This window comes from Carassius auratus, chromosome 21 (assembly GCF_003368295.1).
Source record: "Carassius auratus strain Wakin chromosome 21, ASM336829v1, whole genome shotgun sequence".
Lineage (NCBI taxonomy): Eukaryota > Metazoa > Chordata > Actinopteri > Cypriniformes > Cyprinidae > Carassius > Carassius auratus.
Window position 1 is genome coordinate 24,258,776 of NC_039263.1, and position 22,162 is coordinate 24,280,937.

The following is a 22,162-nucleotide window of genomic DNA, read 5'->3' on the forward strand; positions in this document are numbered from 1 at the left end:
AGCCAAATGCTCCTTTGTCAACTACAAACAATAGAAACAATCGGGCGACACACTCAGCCCGGACATGGCAATTAATCACACAGAGTGGGGGGTGCTATGGAGATTATGATGATGAAGGAGTGTAGAAGAAAACAAAAGGGCTGCTAGATGCTAATAAAGACACAGATACAGAACCTTTCAGTCAATATCTGCTTTTTAGAGCTTTTGTCATTTTATATTAGTGTTTTCATTAGTTTTATTAGCAATTGCATGAATATGATGTTCAAGAGGAGCTGGATGGTGTACTATTTCTAGTTGAATTTTAAAGTGTGCATTCATGCATTTTGAGGTAACATTACCCACAGTCCTTTGCACAACCAGGTTTGATGAACTTGAACAAAATGTTCGGAAAAAGGTATTTTTTTGCAAACAAATATTATTTTAATACTTTAAATACTTGGAAATGCTTGAATAATGTGAACAGTAAACCTAGATGAAGCAGAATTGAATATATAGAATAAATAAATAATTTAATTATATCACCATAAAAAAATTACAATATAAAAATCCTAAGCTGATAATATTTTTATTTTATTTTTTTATTATTAATGTATTTATTTAAACATTTTGAACCCAGACAATACCAGAAAAAAAAAACAAAGTGAAAATATTTAGTAGATCAATTTGTTAATTGGGATGTGAAATGTAGGGCCAAAAAAACCAACACAAAACAGCAGTGTTGTTATTGTTATCTGTTAACTGTTGTTAAAAAAATTATTAACAAAATTATTAAATAATTTTAAGCTGCAGAAAACTTCTATAAATCGTAATACATTTTTTTATTAAACTATAAACAACTAATTAAAAACCCAAAAGCACATAAAATCAGCCAAATTTAAATTAAAAAGAAAACAAATAAAATAAAATCTCATTCAAAATATGAAAAAATACTATAACCATCTATAACTCTTAATAACAGAACACTTGAAGTTCTTCACTCTGCACGAAAGGAAGATAAATGGATAATAAACACGACTCTGAGCAATAATCACCAAAGAAAAGGACAAACACTTCATCTTACACTCCTCCTCAGTTTATTTTCATTTGCATAAAAAACAAAACAATCGCTGACATCTTTGAATGAGTCCAGATCTACAGTTTGGTCAGCTGACAAGGCTCCCACATCTGCTTTGCATGACAATAAGATGCAAATGAAGATGGTCAGCATTGAATAGTCTGGTGGGTCGCAACACTGAAGAAGTCAAAGGTCACATGATGCCTGCTGCTTGAATGGCGCGGAGCCTAAAACCAACCCTGATGATGCTGAGAGCAAATCAAAGGAAACTCTAAAATACAAAAAACAACCCAAATCATGTTTGAAAGACAAACACACACTCACCGAGCATCAGCTATTCAGTATGCATGGATAAATCACTCTATGAGGGGAAATCTGACCAAAAAAAAAATAATAATTTGAAAGGAAAAATTGCTAAATCATATTTTGCATGAAGAAAACTTCAATTTATTTAAAATCATGAATATTCATGCAAAATATTAAAATATTTTTCCTTTCAAATTTAGGGTGAAATATGGACCAGATTCAACCCTCATGTGTGCATTCGTCTTTTCTAATGGATTCTTGATGCAAGACAGAAAATACACAAACCCCAAACCGGCCGGCAAACCACGAGGTTCTGCGTGTGTTTCCTCCCATAAATTAAGCTGGAGGCCACCGACTAGTTCAAAAACACTTCCAATGTTCCTCCTCATGGTCTAAAACTCATATTCATATGCCGTTTACAAGATTACATGTACTGTAGCGTATTTATAACTAGATGACTGGCTCGTGTTAAATCAATATCAATGCACACAGTTGTCAAAGCCAGAGAAATTGACACGTAATAGCTAGATATACCGTTAAAAGATTCGACCACCATCCTCGGCAAACAAATTTATTTCAAAGTAAATGGTTTTAAATAGAACGACTTGCAAAAAACGACCACAGCAAAACGGCTTATATACTCAACAGCCATTGTTGTTTAATTTCATTTCGATTCATGCTTGATTTTTTATGTTTTTCGACATCTCACATTGTCTATTTAGGAAGCTGAACGTCGCAGTGCGATAAAAAGAAACTGGTCTTTGCTGCACAGGCCTTTCTATCAGCTAGAGATTCAACTCGCAGGGGTTTCCAAGGCCACTATTATCTCCCAAAAAACCTGATTCTACGAATCATTCTAGCAAAAAGTGTTCGACTAACATTCGAAATCCTCCACAACCTGCATTACCTTTTACATACACATTTATCTTCATTTTCTTTTTTTTTTAAAGCAATCGCCTTAAAACAGTGCAAAACGAAAGTAATCCTGTGCAACAGATCTACGACTAAAAACGCAAACCTCACGTGAAAAACGAGTAGGTGAATCATTCAACAACACAACGTTACGGATGATTCGTGTTCCGCTTGCATTTCACAAACGAAGCCTATTACATGGACATTTATACGTTGTTTGTAAAAAAACACGACTTTGAGAGAAAAAGAAAGAGTAATATTAATAATAACAATAATGCATAATATCAAGGACACTATAACACATTATAAACAGGAACGCGGCCCGAGATGGAACGAGAACAGGAAACTCAAGCGATCCGACTGATGTTAATGAAGAACCTGACCACTTCTTGTTAAATGTTGAGTGTCCTCTCACACACACACTAAAGTGTGTCTCCCATCTGCTGTGTGTGTGTGACAAAAGAAAGGCTCGCTCCTGTAGAGAGAGTGTGACTCCAGCTGGACGAAGAACAGCCCCCGGGCCAAAGAAAAGACGCGAGAGCTCGTCCCGTCTCTGGGGCTCACAATTCTGCCAGAGAATATCTGACAACAAAGTCAAAAGAAAAAAATAGAACAAGGAATTTTGATTTTGCTTAAAGAAAATGAAGCCTATTTTGAGGAGCTTTAAGACTTTGTGCACATTGGCATTATTTCCATGAATATTAAGCACATACCAAGAATGACCCCCAAAAATGGTTAATTAAAACATATTTAAAAATTATGCATAAAAAGATTTAGGCAAGTGCCTGACTATGAAAATGATGCAAAAACATTAAAATAAATCATTTAAGTTTTTGTTTAATATTTTTAGGAACAATAAGTCAATTCTCATGAATATTTGTAACCCAAATTCTCAAGAAACACAAAACAAAACAAAATAATATTTATAAATAAATAATTCTCAAAATGAATATCATTAATGTAAAAAATAAAATAAAATGTATTAATAAAACTAACATTTATGATGCTTTTTTTTGGTGCTTATTAAAATAGTTGTGAAAAAACAAATTTGAGTTAAATTTAAAACTTTTAATAAAAATGATTTAATTCTCAAAATTATCATCATTACTCGAATGCGAAAATATTTATTCATTAATTAATTAAAATGTAAAGTATTTATGCATCATGCTAAATTTTGGGGAATGAGGATGTGCTTAATTGTGAGGAACAAAACTAAATTAAACTAATTTCATTCTGAAAATGAGCGTTCATGCAAAATAATAAAGTATTAATTTAATTGTAATTGAAGTAATAAAATAATGTATGCATCATGATAGATTTTGAGGTGGAAATGTGCTTAACTGTGATAAAAATAATGCAAAAAATCTAAAAACCTAAAAGTGATTTCTTAAAATTATCATTATGCAAAATATAATGATTTATTAATTAAATTGTATTTTTGCATCATAAAGAAAAAAATTGGGGGTGGGGGTGGTGGAATGTGCATAGCTGTGAAAATAATCGCAAATGAAAAAAAAACTGATTAAAAATAGGCTTCATTTTACTGCAAAATATTCTTTTTTCTTTTGATTTTCTTCTGTCTTTCTGTGGAGGTTTGGTCTGAAAGCATGACAGACAGTGACTGGCGTCTGAACGTATGCGTCTAATGACTGTCTGGTATCACTTCTGCACGTCTGGCTCACCTCATGAATATGCAGATGTGAAATGTGAACATAATCATATTAATTTCAATCTGCATATTTTACCCTCTGACCTCTGACCCAGCCCCATATCCCATAATGCCTCATGCCTCATCCGTCCATGTCCGATTCTTTCCTCCTACTATAGAAAGCTTGTGTGTGTTGTAGTGTGTCCGTGGCCTCTGTGGTTGGTTTGCATCTCTGGATGGTTGTGTTGTGGGTCGCAGTGGTCAGGGCCTCCAGCGGTGCGTGTGCGTCACGCGGTGAGTTTCTGGATGGTTCTGTTGTAGTAGGCGGTGGTCAGCGCCTCCAGCGGGCTCCAGCGGTGAGCGTGGAGCTCGATGACCTCCATCAGGAGCGAGCGTGTCAGCTGAGACTCAGACGGACACAGCATCTTATCCCGCACGGCCGCCAGCAGCTCCGTCATCATTTCAGGAAGCTGCTCCTCCAATAACCGGCCGGTGCTCTGGAGCTGCATGAACAACACAGAGACAAACATGACTGACAAATCCTCCCAAACAGAAATTATTATCCCAGAAAAACTGTGAAACTGAATGTTTGACTATCACAGAGTTTTTAAAGTACAGTATAACCGTAATGGTAAATAATGGCACAATGCAAAGGAATTACAAATAAAATAAAAAACTAAATGTGTTTAATTTCCTTTCCTTAAATTAACAATAAATAAAAACTCATGAAATGTAAATTCTCAAATTCAATATTATTATTCAGAAAAAGTGTGAAATTGTGATGTTTTTTTCATTGCACCACAAAATACACAATTAAAAAAATAATTAACTGATTAGTAAATTTAACAATTGATAACTTTATAAAATGGATATTTTTAATACTCTGTAATATATATATATATATATATATTTATATCATTATAGTTTTTAAAAGTATAATTCAATACTAAATCTTTAAAACAGAAAATATGACAATTAAATTCATTAAATATAAACATTTAATTATCAAAATTATCATCATTACTTTAAAACTTTTGTGATCGTTCTCTCTATATATAAATGACAATGCAAAATGTTTTTTTTAAATAATAAAATACATTGCTATCATTAACGCAAAACATTCTGTATTAATTCAATTCTCAATTGTCAGTATTCATTCATTATGCATCACTTGTGTGATGTTATTATGAGACTAGTTTTTAAATGTCATGAATATAAGGTCACAAAAAATAGGGTTAATTTTCTTCATGTAAATATGTTTATAGATATTTCATGTGAGATTCACACTGAGGCTGGAGCTGAAATGACTCTGTGCACTGACAGCACGTCACGGATGCGGTGCATCAACATTTACTCCAAATATCCTGTCATACTACTTTAAAGCGGGGTGTTGATGGACAGACAAAGAGAGGCAGGAATCACTGAGTGGCTTCTGAGAGGAGATAAGATGTTCAAAGGGAGATGGACACACTCAGGCTCAAGCAAAGGTCAGAGGTCAACTCCACAGGGGGCACAGAGAAACAGATGCTAGTCTGAGAGAAGGAGAGAGCGAGACAGAGAAAGAGAGAGAGAGAGAGAGAGAGAGAGAGACAGACTGGAGGGAAGCCGTCGGATGTCGAGACAAACTGTCTGCTGATGATCCGGTTTGTGGGCAGATGGGACATCATCTACTGGATGGATGGAGCCACACTCAAGTACACACTGAAGGCCACTATCAGAGCAACCTGTGCTCTCATAACACCTGAGCAGTGACACAGACTGATCCACTCCATGCCACGCCGCATTGCTGCAGTCATTCAGACACAAGGAGCTTTTTTATGATATTCTAATTATATGACCGGCACCTCTGTGTGTGTGTTTGTGTGCGTGTGTGTGTGTGTGTGTATGTGTATATTATAAACACAGTGTAAAATTATAAACAAAGTTTTTGCCCCCATTTTTCATGAGCTGATCTCAAAGACTTTTTCTCTGTAAACAAAAGGTTTATTATTCTCAAATATTGTTCACAAATCTGTCTAAATCTGTGTTAGTGAGCACTTCTCCTTTGCTGAGATAATCCATTCACCTCACAGGTGTGGCATATCAAGATCTGATTAGCATGATTATTGCACAGTTGTGTCTTAGGCTGGACACAATAAAAGGCCACTCTAAAATGCAGAGCAGTTTTATCACACAGCACAATGCCACAGAAACCGTCTCAGGGAAGCTCATCTGCTGCTCGCTGTCCTCATCGGGTTCTCGACCTGACTGCAGTTCCTAGTCGTAACTGACTAGAGTAGGCAAATGCTCACATTCGATGGCGTCTGGCACTTTGGAGAGGTGTTCTCTTCACGGATGAATCCTGGTTTTCACAGGACAGTGCAGATGGCAGACAGTGTGTATGTCGTCGTGTGGGTGAGTGGTTTGCTGAGGTCAGCGATGTGGATTGAGTGGCCCATGGTGGCGGTGGGGTTATGGTATGGGCAGGCGTATGTTATGGACAACGAACACAGGTGCATTTAATTGATGGCATTTTGAATGCATAGAGATACTGTGACGAGATCCTGAGACTCATTGTTGTGCCATTCATCCACGACCATCAGCTCATGTTGCAACATGATAATACACAGCCATTCATATATATATAATACATATATATATATATTTTTTTTTTTTCAAAGGATAATGTTATTTTAATCTAGCCTTTGATGTGAATAAACGCTGGTAAGCCTGGCCACCGCAAACACATCTAAAGACTTCTGCATTGTGCTCAGCTGAACACAAGAACACGTGCGCTCTCACAGCTGTAAACAACTGAGAAAACAAACCAAACGGAAGGAAAAGAAACAAACAAACAGATAAAACCACATCTTCCTCTGAAGCAGATAGTCAGAGCGGTCTCTGGTTCATCATGAATGTTAAACTCACCTCCATCGAACAGCAGAGCACCGCGTCCTCCTTCACCTCCGGAGACTCCAGCAGCTAAAACACAGAAAACAGCTCGCTTCAGCGACTGACCAATCACAGCCGAGCACATCATTAAACATTCAACATCTTCAGTACATTCACATTTATGCTTTAGGACATATTTTATCCACTGCATCCATTGAGTCTATATTTAAGTCAATACATTACAGGTGAACAGATTAATAACTAATACTGTATATCACTATGATTATCAAAACCTAAATATTATTATTATAGAAACCTTGGTTTTATGATATTCTTAAACAACAACAACAACACTAATAATAATAATACTAAAACTAATATATATATATATATATATATATATATATATATATATATATATATATATATATACAGTATTGTTCAAAATAATAGCAGTACAATGTGACTAACCAGAATAATCAAGGTTTTTAGTATATTTTTTATTGCTACGTGGCAAACAAGTTACCAGTAGGTTCAGTAGATTGTCAGAAAACAAACAAGACCCAGCATTCATGATATGCACGCTCTTAAGGCTGTGCAATTGGGCAATTAGTTGAAAGGGGTGTGTTCAAAAAAATAGCAGTGTCTACCTTTGACTGTACAAACTCAAAACTATTTTGTACAAACATTTTTTTTTTCTGGGATTTAGCAATCCTGTGAATCACTAAACTAATATTTAGTTGTATGACCACAGTTTTTTAAAACTGCTTGACATCTGTGTGGCATGGAGTCAACCAACTTGTGGCACCTCTCAGCTGTTATTCCACTCCATGATTCTTTAACAACATTCATTCACATTTCTTGGTTTTGCTTCAGAAACAGCATTTTTGATATCACCCCACAAGTTCTCAATTGGATTAAGGTCTGGAGATTGGGCTGGCCACTCCATAACATTAATTTTGTTGGTTTGGAACCAAGACTTTGCCCATTTACTAGTGTGTTTTGGGTCATTGTCTTGTTGAAACAACCATTTCAAGGGCATGTCCTCTTCAGCATAGGGCAACATGACCTCTTCAAGTATTTTAACATATGCAAACTGATCCATGATCCCTGGTATGCGATAAATAGGCCCAACACCATAGTAGGAGAAACATGCCCATATCATGATGCTTGCACCTCCATGCTTCACTGTCTTCACTGTGTACTGTGGCTTGAATTCAGAGTTTGGGGGTCGTCTCACAAACTGCCTGTGGCCCTTGGACCCAAAAAGAACAATTTTACTCTCATCAGTCCACAAAATGTTCCTCCATTTCTCTTTTGGCCAGTTGATGTGTTCTTTGGCAAATTGTAACCTCTTCTGCACATGCCTTTTTTTTAACAGAGGGACTTTGCGGGGGATTCTTGAAAATAGATTAGCTTCACACAGACGTCTTCTAACTGTCACAGTACTTACAGGTAACTCCAGACTGTCTTTGATCATCCTGGAGGTGATCATTGGCTGAGCCTTTGCCATTCTGGTTATTCTTCTATCCATTTTGATGGTTGTCTTCCGTTTTCTTCCACGTCTCTCTGGTTTTGCTCTCCATTTTAAGGCATTGGAGATCATTTTAGCTGAACAGCCTATCATTTTTTGCACCTCTTTATAGGTTTTCCCCTCTCTAATCAACTTTTTAATCAAAGTATGCTGTTCTTCTGAACAATGTCTTGAACGACCCATTTTCCTCAGCTTTCAAATGCATGTTCAACAAGTGTTGGCTTCATCCTTAAATAGGGGCCACCTGATTCACACCTGTTTCTTCACAAAATTGATGACCTCAGTGATTGAATGCCACACTGCTATTTTTTTGAACACACCCCTTTCAACTAATTCAACTAATTGCCCAATTGCACAGCCTTAAGAGCGTGCATATCATGAATGCTGGGTCTCATTTGTTTTCTGAGAATCTACTGAACCTACTGGTAACTTGTTTGCCACGTAGCAATAAAAAAATATACGAAAAACCTTGATTATTCTGGTTAGTCACATTGTACTGCTATTATTTTGAACAATACTGTATATATATATATATATATAATTATTTGTATTATTAGTAGTAGTTTTGTATTAGTTGTTGTTGTTATTATTACTACCAAACAATAATAATAATTAGTATTAATATATGTATTATTATTATCATTATCATTACATATTTTAATATATATGATGATTATTTTTATTAGTAGTAGTAGCAGTGTTTTCAGACAGGTCAGTTTTGAGATTATATTATTGTAACTACTACTACTACTACTAATGATGATGACGATGATGATAATAATATATTATTATTATAAAATAAATCTTGGTTTTACGATATTCTTTTATTTATTATTATTTGTTGTTGTTGTTACAATAACTACTACTACAAATAAGTAATAAGTATTAAGATATGTATTATTATTATTATTATAAATAATAACCCATTTTAATCCTCATTATTGTTGCTGTTATTATTAGTAGCACTACAGGGTAAAATAACAGATATAAGTGATATAAAATATAAGAATTAGTTGATTAATCACGGTACACTAAGACAATGTTTTACATCTCAGAAACTGCATGAAAAAAAATCATGTTTTTTTTCTGTAGAGTTGAGGCTACTAGTACATGCATCATTAATCTGAGCAGACTTCAGCTTTCAGGAGGTCACTGCTGGTAATCCAGACATATATCCAGACCACACATCACTGCACCAATCATCTTTCACTTCCTCTTTCACTGTTCCTCATGAACCAGCAGCCGACAGACGCCAGCGAGAGAGATATCGGTCTGAGCCAGAGACGACTGCTGTGACAGACAGAAAAAGCGCTGGCTCGGACCACAAAAACAGAAGTGCAACTCACTCAACAGGACTAATACACTTCATTATTCTGCAGCTGAGCCTGACGCAAGGATTATTTCTGTGTGTTATCAGCAATTTTAAATGAACAACAGAAAGTTTACTTTGGTGCAAAGATGATCAATGCATGAATGCAACTAAAAAGAAAAGCACCTCAAATAAGCAAACAAATGCATGCGTCTATTAATACATTTTTAGCATCTATTAATGTTCCTAGCATTATGCATTTCACAACTTCGTGACTATATTTGCAGCCTGCGGCCTGGTTTCCCGTATGTTCGGCTGTCTCTTCCCGCAACAGACACGATTATGTCATTTGACACATTTGTAAGAATGTTCTTTTGGTCTTGGCTAATGTGCGTGTGTAATGCAGAATTGCTGATATGACCCAGAGACACATGAACTCTGTTCAAATCATGAGAACTCATTAATGACTCAGTGATTCATTGAGAAATTAGTTCTTTTCGACAGTTCTTCTTTTGTAATTAGCATTTCTACAGCTTTCTCATCTGAGTGGCGACACTGCACTAAAAACACACACTAGATATGAATTATAACTAGAGATGATTCTGGATATTGACTGGGTCTTCACATTAAAAATGTCTTGGTTTTACTAAATTATTTTAGTGTTATTATTATTATTATTATTATACTTATAAAATGTATTAAAACATTATTATTATAATTATATTTGTTGTTGCTTTTGTTAATAATAATAATAATAATAATAATAATAATAATAAATATTATTAATATGCAATAATCTGTATTATAAGTATTACTATTGCTAACAATATATTATTATTAATATTAATATTTTTATTATTATTATTATTATTTTTTTTTTTTATGTTGTGCATCACCTTATTTGACATAAAATAAAAATGCAGTGTTTTGTTGTAAATTAATTGTAATACTGTATTTTCGTTTGATAACATTATAAAAAAAAAAAAAAAAAAAAAACGTAATTCAGTCCATAACACATTTTTTAAACTTGTATATTATTTTTAGATCCAGAAAAAAATTACTACAATTATCTGAACAATCTGAATTAATCGGGCCCTAAATGAAAAGGAAGCATATTCTAAGAAGTTTCCTTTAAACAAACAAACAATGATTACATTCATAAGCTCCAACAAAAAGGTGGAAATGTATTCTTTCCCTATTAGTGGTATAAAGTGAATGCTGTGTATATATATTTATATCAAATCATATGGAAAAACATAGCGCGATAATATTTTTGGCCAGATCGCCCAGCCCTAACTATTAGTGCAAAATTCCCCATTACTATTCCTGAAACTAAACGTGACTTAGTTAAGAAACTTGTACAGCTATCACGTGACTTCAGATGATACATGGACAACTTTAATAATAAGTTCATGGTGTTTTTGCTTCTTTTTGGAGCTCTCGCCTCTGAAGGTGGGTTGTCTGTGGATCAGTGTGTGTGTGTGTGTGTGTGTGTCTGAAGAGATCTACTGAGATGACTAGCAGAGCGGCAGGCGTGTAAAGCGATCGGGCAGCGACACAGGCAGCTCTTTGTGAGGCAGGGGGCCTTCAGGAGCTGATCAAAGCTGACGCGAGCGGCTCTGGACTCTGTCTCAGAAAACAGCTGACAGCTCCCGCACAAAACCACAAGAACCAGGAATCTCATTCAAACAGACTCGCTCTCAAAATACACTTCACTTCACTCATGGTGACCACTACAGCAGACCTTTATACAGATCAGCTACTTTAAGAGCCACAACCTACACTTGTTTGCCTAATGTTTACCTATAATGTTACTGCGAGCTCTTTCAAACAGGTGGTTACTGTTCCTATAAGACTTTGTATGTAACTGAGCTCTGTTATGACTGGCTGATCTTCTATTATAGTACATCTACATACCACGTCACTCTTTGCTTTCAAAAGACAATATGATGCCTTTTGGTCTTGGTTCTCTGTAAAATTAAAGATAACATGCAAGCAGTGATTCTTCAGAGAAACATGAAAAAATGGCAGAATGATCTTTGTATGAGCAAATGTCAATTAGTGGGATGTTGAACAGACGGCAGATCTGGCCTGTTTGTTACAGCTAAGCTCTGCTGTTACGTATCTTGTCCATACAAAAGCAAAACTGTGTATTTGTTGAGCAAATCAGTGTCAAAATGACAGTACAGCCTGCAGTTCATGTTAAAGAGTCTTACAGGGTTCCCACATTTGACTTCCAATCATTTCCAAGTACTGGATGTTTAAATTAAAATAAAATGAAGAAGAAGAAGAAAAAAATAATTAAAATGAAGGACATATTTTTTATAAAATAAGTAAAATAAATAAAAATATAGTATAAATAGTAAAAAAAAAAAAAAAAAAAAAGAGAGAGAAAAAGGTAACAAAAAAAGGATGCATTAAATTATTCACAAGTTACAGTGAACAAAATAAATTCTATTGTTTTGAACTTTTATGACAAAAAATATGAGTGGGGAAAAACTATTTTCAACATTGGTAATAATCAGAAATGTTTCTTGAGCAGCAAATCGGCATATTAGATTACATTTTACAACATATTTACTTAGAAAACAGCTATTTTACGCTGTAATAATACTTTAGAATATTACAGTTTTTTTTTAATCAAATAAATTCAGCCATGATGATAACAGACCTCTTGTATATATATATAAACTTTTTAAAAATCTTAACGAGCCACAAACTTTTAAATCATATACTGTATATAAACATTTCACAATAGAGGCTTTCTGAACTGTAAGACTTCATTATATTCATGACATTTCCAGCCTTAAAAATTTTAGATATCTTCAATTTTTCCTCAACTAAAGAGATCTGTTCTTAAACTTTTTAAACTTTTCTCTTTATTAGAAAATTTCACCTGCAAAGACTTAAGGATCTTTATATGCCAGCATATTATGACCGAAAACCAGCCCAAATATATCCAAAACATCATTTCCAGAGAAACGGTCTGAATATATGAGGAGCTAGCGCAGACGTGCATCCATGGCCAGCGGCGTTTGAAGGAGTGAAAGTGTATATTGGTGTCTGGAGGGATCTAGTCCTGGTGGTCTGGGGTCTCCAGAGAACCGGCTGCTTTAAGTCTAGAGTTATCCAGTCCATAATGATGTCCCCAGAGAACAGCAGCAGAGCTCAGTTACACACACAACACACATCACAATCAACATGCACCAGGCTCTTCAGTACCAGAGACGTATTTCATGATTATATTCATGTCTAAAAACCAGTCCTTTAAGAATGCAAATAAACCTTTCAGTTTATGCATTTCTCGTCTCCTCTGCTTCCTAATTCAGTCGTGTGATAAACCCGTCATTTGATCGTATATTACGAACATTATTGGCTCTTTGACTAACTGCTTCTGTTCCTTTCTTGTAAGTCACTGGATAAAAATGTCTGCGAAATGCATAATGCTGCTTTCTTTGACTCTGAAAAATAGTTATTTTTAAAAATGAGTCATCTGCAATGCTGACTCATGTCACAGAAATAAAAAAACAGTATGGCTGCAAGAAGTGCAACTAATGTGCAAAGGTCTAAATCAAAAACACAAACCAAAAACTTCAGATTTATCCTTTGTTTTTACATCTCGAGTTCTCTTTTATAATCTCTGATTGAGGATTTCAGGACACAATCACATCTCAAAACAAATAAAAATGTATAAAATATAGTTATAACATTATAAAATTATAAATATTATAATGTAACATAACATGGATTACATATATATATATATATATATATATATATACGCATACACACACAGAGTATATAAAGTATTATATTTTAATAAATATAAATTAAACATAATTATAATATAACTTACATCAAAACATATATTAAAATATAACAAATATATCTCATTATAATTTATATTTATTAAAATATAATATAAATGTGTTAATATATATTATATGGGACTGTTTTAAAGACAACATTCAACAATTTTAAACAATTCTTTCAAGTTCATTGTATAAAAGGTAATTCTACATTTTTCCTAGATTAAGAATTAAAAGTACATACACTTTCAAAGAATTTCGAATTAATTTTTTGTGAACTGTGTAGAATGTAAAAATGTGTTCTCTTTAAAAAAAAAAAATTCAAAGTTGTGAAAGACAAGAAAACACTATTCAGTTTTCTACTTGAAATCGCATTGTTATTTCAATGCATTACTTGCGGTTTCTTTGCAACTGCTTGTGAAATGTACTCTCAATTTTCTGCATGAACATTTTCAACAACTTTTTTAGTGAGAAAACAGTGCATACAAAGTCCTTTTAGAGACTACGTTTTGCATGTATACTTTGATTCCTAACTGTATGCAACTGTATGTAAAAGTGGTGAAACTGCACAAAAGACTCCAACAAAAGGGTTTGAGAAGATCAGAGGCGAGTCCAACCCTTCCAAATGAACAAGAGACGTCTCTTTTCACCCTCCCTCCATTCATCCTGTCTTTTATTTTCTCCCACACCCTCGGTGCTCCAAATACACCTGTCAGCTCCAAACTGCAGCTGGATCACCTGTAATTAAGCAACCTGCTCTGCCGGTCACACACTTCACACCTGGCTGAGACAGGCTTATAAAAGCACCGTAATCACTGTCACACACCGACACAAAGCGCCTGCTAGGACTCTCAGACCATCGTGTCAGGACGTGCCGATACGAGCGACGAATGTGATGTTAATCCGGCTGCGCTCTTGAATAGCAGCATTCATACGGCACAAACACACGCTGAACTCTCACCCAGATCACGGCTCTGTGATGAAGAACCACACTCGGGCTTTTGACGGATCGCGTCTGTCTTCACCTGAACAACTGACAGGATTCATCACAGACAGGGAAGCCCTGTTCAACAGCCGAGAAACATCCAAGTCTTAAAGGCATCCGATTATAAAAAAAACTAATTTTTCCTGAGAGTTTGATGTCTTGTATATAAAAATAATGACAGTAAAACAAACCTGATAGCAGTTATACTGTACTTACAGCACATACTCTTCAACTGAACCCTCAGATATGACCGCGCACTGTAGTCTGTATCATGTCAGATTAAAGCCAGAATAAAAATGTGTGTCAGATCTGCGTTACACCGAGCAGTGGCAGCTCTTAAAGTAATAGCAGCCAAATAACCTTATAACCAACTACTGTGATGAAAAGAAAAAGAAAAGAGGAAAAATCTATAACTTTTGTAGCTTTAGGATTCATCTTTATTTAACTGAGACTTGTTATGGCACTTATATATCATTGCTCTTTTGTTGTTTTCGATTGCTTCCATTGTCCTCATTTGTAATTTGGCTTAGATAAAAGCGTCTGCTAAATGACTAAATATAATGTAAATTTAGTGTTTGATAACTTTATTCAATTTCTGTATATCTTCTACTTGCTGAAAGGCACAGCAAATATGATATTTATTATAATGGGTTAATGTAAAGATTGTGTTAAGTTTACTTAAATTAGAAGTTGTTGTCACACTTTATTTTAGGGTCCAATTCTCACTATTAACTAACCATTAACTATGACTTTTGCCTCAATTAACCCCTTATTTGCTGCTTATTAATAGTTTATAAGGTAGTTGTTAAGTTTAGGGTATTGGGTAGGATTATGGATGTCATGAATTATGTGTACTTTATAAGCACTAATAAACAGCCAATATGTTAATAATAGACATGCTAATAAGCAACTAGTTATTAGTGTGAATTGGACCCTATACTAAAGTGTGAAGTTGTTATTTTTTAAAGTGTAATAAATGTTAAAATCGATAGCTCTTGATTACACGGCAATGTTAGTACAGCCAACATTAGATATAGTTAGTGGTTAAATATTAAGAAAAAAATTAACAATTTCCTGGGAGATCATTAGCATCACTTCAGTCATAAAAATGATATTATAATATTGAAAATATATTCAAGTTGTTTCTACATCCATTTAAAGATTGAATGTTAAATTATTGCAATATAAAAGCATATTTAAATACTTTGATGCTATGTTGGATTGATCACGATTCAGTTTGAGACGAAAAAGAGTGAATAATTTTTTTTTTTTTTTTTTTTTATGTAATCGATTGACAGCACTAATTTAAATACAAAACATTCACATTTAAACAAAAACAAGGTCTGTCCAGTGTTCAGCTCGGGCTGTCTACAGTGAGCTGATGATATACAGGAAATAGATACCCTTTCAAAACAGCAGAAGAAGTAAATGTGTAGGAAGTCTGTCTTGATTTCCATCTCTGTCTGGCTGTGGTTCAGTTCACATGTCATTTGTATTTCACATCTATCAGAGCGAGAGTGTGTAGCTGGTGAGGTGTTGTGTACAGTGGTTTGTGTACCTCTCTCAGACAGGAGTATATGGGGCAGACCAGCACCCTGAACGGCTCTCCAGCGCTGCTCCTCATGGTGCCGAACACTTCACACAGAAACGTGATGAAGCCCAGCCAGCACTCCACATCCGTCTGCTGCAGCTCCTCGCGCCGCGTGAAGTCCCTCTGCAGACGCACAGAGAGAGAGAGAGAGAGACTGTCATGATGCACACATCAACACAAACACAGAGACATACAGGTGTTCCTGTGGCGCAGTGGTACAGCATTGCATTTCCAGCGCAAAAGGTTCTGGGTTCAATTCCCAGGGAACACACACAGTGGTAAAAAATGTATATCCTGAATGCACTGTAAGCCGCATCTGCTAAATGCATAAATGTAAATGTAACATTCAGTTTCCCAGCATCTACATTTGGATTCCTTGTTTATTATTCTAAATCAGGCAACTCCTGATCAAATCTGCTGGAGAGTTATCTAAATATTTGCTATCAGGAAAAATATATTGTTAACCTGGATCAGTGAAAGTGTTGCATAATATCATTAGAGAAATTATTATTCTTTTATTATACTGATATATATTGAAGTATGGTATTTCATAATGCAACTGTATATATATATATATGATTTGTATTTTTATGTATGCATCTATCTATCCATCCATCAATCTATCTTCTCTTTTCAATTTATGTGAGTTGTAGGTAATGGGCTTTGTTTATGCTGTAAATGGTTAAATGTTATAAATAAATACAAAAGACAAATTCCTAGCATGCAGACACATTACAAACGATACAAATGCATACCAAAACAATTTGGTAAATTGGCATCTTTAATGCACTTATCAAAATAACAAAAGCAGTCTTCAAATAAATAGAATACTGTATGTGGAATCAGGATTTGGCTTAATATAATGAAATGACGCCATGCATGTTAAATTGACAGGACTCGTTATTTTGTGTCAGTTTTTCTGCTGCTTAAGGGACTACATAAGACAAATGGTCAACAAAGGCAAAAATGCTATCAATTGCATCATATTTTTGTAAAAAGTGTGACGCACTTGAGCAAAACAGCCACTATTTTTGAAATCAGCAGCTTAAAATGATTAATGAACATGTATTGGGTCTCATCCAGCAGATATGATTGGGTATGATTATGAAGCTTCTGCAACAAAAATGCTGGAGAGAGAGAGAGAGAGAGAGAGAGACAGAGAGAGAGACAGAGAGAGAAAGAGAGAGAGAGAGAGAGACAGAGAGAGAGAGAGAGAGAGAGACATTTCTGAGGCATTTCTGGAAGATTTGGTTTTCACTTCAAACAGCATCTTATATGAGTGTATCTGTGGCAACCAGGAGTTTAAAAAGCAGTGTTAGGTGTGAAACAAAAAAACATATTAACTATAAATGGACTTTCACTCACACACACTCAGTTCTCTGATAAACCGCGTGTGTGTTCGAGGCAGATTGCTAAATAAGTGGCAGCAGACGTGTTCCTCCAGTGAGGTCAGAGACGGCTGCATCTGTGTATCTGCGTTACATAACCCCGTCAGAACCAGAGCGTCTGCTCCAGCGCCAGACAGCTGAAGAGCCAACCAGATGATTCATCCTCCACACAGGGTTAAAGAACAGAATAATCATTCATAATTATAATATATTATTATGACAAATTATTTTTATATTACCATGATATTATTATAATAGTATAATTATATTTTTAGAATTATTTTGTAATCATATTGATATATAAATAACTTTTTAATACTTTTGATTTTATCCGTTAAAACATTTAGAATTATAATTTTTTTAAATTCATACTTTTATTTAGGAAGGATGCATTAAACTGATCTAAAGTCACAGTAAAGACATTTGCAATATTGCAAAAGGTTTCTATTTCATATAAATGCTGTTCTTTTGAGCTTCTAATTCATCAAACAATCCTGAAAAAAAAATATATATATTGGGCAGCACAACTATTTTTAACATTGGTAATAATCAGAAATATTTCTCGAGCAGCAAATCAGGATATTAGAATGATTTCTGAAGATCATGTGACACTGAAGACTGGAGGAACGATGATAATAATTCAGCATTGCATCACAGAAATAAATTACATTTAACTTTATATATTCACAAGGAAAACAGCTCTTTTGAATTGTAATAATATTTCACAATTTCTGCAGTTTTTACAAAATAAGTGCAGCTTGGTGGGCAGTTTTCTTTCAAAAACTAAAATAATAATATGAAGTAATATGTGTATGACAATTACCAGTCACTAAGCTATTGATATTAAAACAAACTAGTTGATCAACATGATCAACAACTCAAATTTCATAAAACAGTCTATACTATAAAATGCTAAGAGAAAAAAAAACCTTCATACAACTACAGTATATGCACAAGAAACACCTAAAAACAAAATTAATATCTAAAACCAGTATGAAATAAGCATCACTATGTTTACTATATGAGCGTGTCACTAAGAACACTGCCTTTGATTGATGTTAAATAATGGGAATGTTATGACTCATAAAAATAAATCATGAAAAATAAATGCTATACATTATTTATCAAAGGTTGGTAGCTGATGCAGTACAATCCTCTCACAATCCTGTTGCTGAAATGTTAGCAGGATCGTGTTTGCTTGATATATGCAGTGTGTATTGGTCGTTGTGTATTTGTGAGTGTGTGGAGAAGGATGTGCATTCGCAGGTCAAGTTCTGGTGTCACATCACAATGAGAAATAAGTATAACAATCAGTTCCTAAAAACAATGACAAAATACTTGAACAAATACAGATATATATCCCTGCTGCTTCAAAGCATCACAAATCAAATCAACATAATCATATTCTATTTTTTTTTACTGTTAACTAGGACTATTTTAATAAAAAATATCTATATTATATATCTATATATTATATAACAATAATATTTATATTAAATATTTATATATAGACAAAAACTAATACAACTGACAAAAGCACATAAAAGAAAAAACTAAGATGAAAAAGACTACTAATATAAAAAGTGAACAAAAACTGAATTTCTTAAGTTTAATCAAGATTAATTATGATTAATCACATCCAAAATAAATAAAACAATATTTACATAATATATCTGTGTGTACTTTATATATTTATCACGTATATATAAATACACACAAATACAATTTAGAAAATATTAGAAAATATACATGCATATTATTTACATGCATATATTTATATAATTAATATTATATATAAATATATTTTATATATAAACGTAACATTTTTCTTAAACATATACATGCATGGGCGTGTATTTATATATAAAATATACATATACACAGTACACACACATATACTATGTGAACACATTTTTTTTTTGGATGCGATTAATCGTGACAGCAATAATATATATATATATATAAATAACAAAGCACATTCAATTATTAAAACTGAAACAAAGCTAATTTAAAATGTGAATAAAACTATAATAATTATAATTAATATTAAGCATAAATAAAGTAATAGCACTTTTCCTGAGCTCAATCATCTAACTATGATAGCATATAAATAAGACTTGAGTAAAACTAGATCACAAATAATGTTAGCAAATCTAAACATAATTTAGTTTGTCATGGCCATATTCATAAACGGCTGTTCTTGTTCATGCAAAATTGTAATTGTGCGAGTCACTTTCTGGGTGTTTTTGATTATAAGGGGGAAAAAAACAAACAAAAAAACCCTTCAATTTCTGCATTCCACAGGAAATGAGGCTGAACAAACGATGACACAAATACATTTTGAACTATTTCTTCAAAATCTATGCGTTTGCATGCAGAAATTCTTCATTTCAAAATGAGGTGAAAGCGTTCGGGGCCTAAAAAGTCCCTTTTGTCCAATGAGGAAATTGTAGAGGGTCACTCAGCTTGGATTGCAGGCGTGAGTCACATCCTGATACTTCGGCTTCTTCAAGCCCTTCAGAAAAAGAGGAAGAGGACAAATTGCAGATGGAAAAGAGGAACTAAAGAGCGGAGATGAATCTGGTTGGGCAGCAGGTGGGATAATGTTTGTGAATCGTGCAATCCGATTGGTCCTCGGAGACACAGCACTGGCCAATAGGAGACAACCTGCAGAACATGATCAAGTAAGTTACAAACATTCAGCTCTTACCTGTAACATGTTGAGTAACAGAGAGCGGAATTTGGTTCCTTCCACCATGAACAGAGCCATCTTGTCACAGAGTTTGGCTGCCGTTGCCGCAAAACTTCGGTCGCTGACTGCCTTGCGGTAAATAGTGTGGACAATCTGGTTCAGCGTCTCCTCCGAATCGGCCGAGTTCTGCGCCTCCTCCATGAACGTGGTGAGCTGGTTCTCCACGCCGCTGCTGTTGTTCCTCAAGCTGTTCAGGATCTCTAACAGTCTGTCCATTCGGTTCCTCTGTGGCCCGGCCGTCGCCACGGGAACATCCTCCTGCCAATCAGAGAACAGCGAGAGCGGTCACATGACTTAGAACACCGTACACTACGTTTCAAAGCTAGGGATCAGAACGATTATTGAAAGAAATTAATACTTTTATTCAGCAACAAAGTGTCACATTGATCAATAGTGACAAAGACATTTATGATGTTAAAAAAGATTTCAAATCATATTGCTTGTTTTTGCATGTTATTTGCATGTTTTTCCGCAAGTGTCTAACATATTAACCATGTTAATATTAACCAAGCTTCTTTTAACGTTGTAAGCATTGTATATTTATAGTCTCTAGCTTGTGTAGCATGATGCTAAAGTTTTACCACTGATAGTGTGCTTCTAGAATGTTTATCACATTTCTAACTTGTTTTAGCGTGTTTTACCACACTGACAGTGTGCTGCATGTTGCTAGCATGTTTTAACACATTGGTAGTATGTTGTTAGAATATTTAGCACATTTCTAGTTTATTTTAGGACATTTTACCACATTGACAGTGTGTTGCTAGTATATTTAACATGTTGCTAGTATGTTTTACCATATTGGTAGTACTCTGCTCATGTATTTCTATCTTAGTTTACATGTTGCCAACATGTTTTACCACACTGATATTTTTCTAACATGTTTTACCACACTAATAGTATGTCACTGACATATTTAACATAGTTGCTAGCACTTCATACCACATTGATAGTATGTTGCTAGCATGTTTAATATGTTTCTAGCTTGCCTAAGCATGTTGCTAAAATATTTGGAACAATTCTATTATTATGTTAATATGTTAATATGTTGATAAAATGTAGCTAAAATATTTAACATGTTTCTGGCTTGTTTTAACATGTTATTATTATGTTGAAAGTATGTATTTAGCAAGTGTCTGGCTTGTATTAGCATGTAATTAACATGTTTTACCACTGATAGTAAGTTGATAATGTATTTCGCAGCAGTCACCTTCTCTTTCAATCTCCTCCTCAGTCTCTCTTTAGACGACTGCAGTAAGCAGATCTTCCCGCTCTCTGTCTTCTCCTCCTTGTCTCCTTTCTTTCTCTCCTCTTTCGCAGGCTCATCCTTCGCTCCTTTCTCCACGTGGGGCTCCGGCTCCCCGTGTTTTACAATCTCTGGCTCTTTGGTATTGCGTGTTAGACCCCTGTCGGCCCCCGAGGGCCCCTGATTAAAACTGTTCGTCTGGTGTTTGGGATGCTGATGCCAGCGCCGGTTCTGGCTGTAGCCGTGATGTGGGCCGCCCTGCCACCCGCCCAGGTTCTGCTGGCCCTGGTAACCCCGCCCCCCAAACTTAGTGCCAGCACCTGATTGGTGGTCTGCGTTGGGCTGCTGCATCTGATTGGGCTGCTGTTGCTGCTGCAATCCCTGCTGCTGCAGAGGATTCTGGGATTTCAGGGGAGCCCCTCCTCCTCCTCCTCCTCCTCCTCCAGGAAGGCGCTGTTGTCTCCTAGAACAACAACAAAAAGAGCCAGTTATCTTTATGTCAATGAGCTTTTTGTGGGGGTTTCCAGGGTGTTGCTAGACAGTTGCATGAGTGTTTAGAGTAGTTGCTAGTGTATTGTTAGATGGTTGCCAGTATTTTGAGAATGTGTTGAAATTAGTGGTTAATGCATTGTTATGCAGTTGCTAAAGTGTTCCTGAGTAGTTCTTACGATGTTGCTAAGTGGAAGATAATTAAATACAGAAAAATTAATTAATGCACAAAACAAACAAACAAATACATAAATAAATGCACAAAACAAAT

At 34.9% G+C, this 22,162-nt stretch overlaps 1 protein-coding gene across 1 annotated transcript in view; it reads right to left on the minus strand.

Moving 5' to 3' along the window:
* Positions 1-1,056: 1,056 nt before the first annotated feature.
* The window catches only part of LOC113039054 (CBP80/20-dependent translation initiation factor-like), a 60,391-nt gene continuing 39,285 nt past the window's right edge, over positions 1,057-22,162 (minus strand). Inside the window, exons 10-14 of the mRNA XM_026196926.1 lie at positions 21,367-21,865; positions 20,118-20,417; positions 15,987-16,142; positions 6,828-6,881; positions 1,057-4,423 (exon numbers count right to left, since the gene is read on the minus strand). Of these exons, the coding sequence (XP_026052711.1) occupies positions 4,208-4,423; positions 6,828-6,881; positions 15,987-16,142; positions 20,118-20,417; positions 21,367-21,865 (1,225 nt within the window). The 3' untranslated portion in view covers positions 1,057-4,207. The remainder of the gene's footprint in view (positions 4,424-6,827; positions 6,882-15,986; positions 16,143-20,117; positions 20,418-21,366; positions 21,866-22,162) is intronic.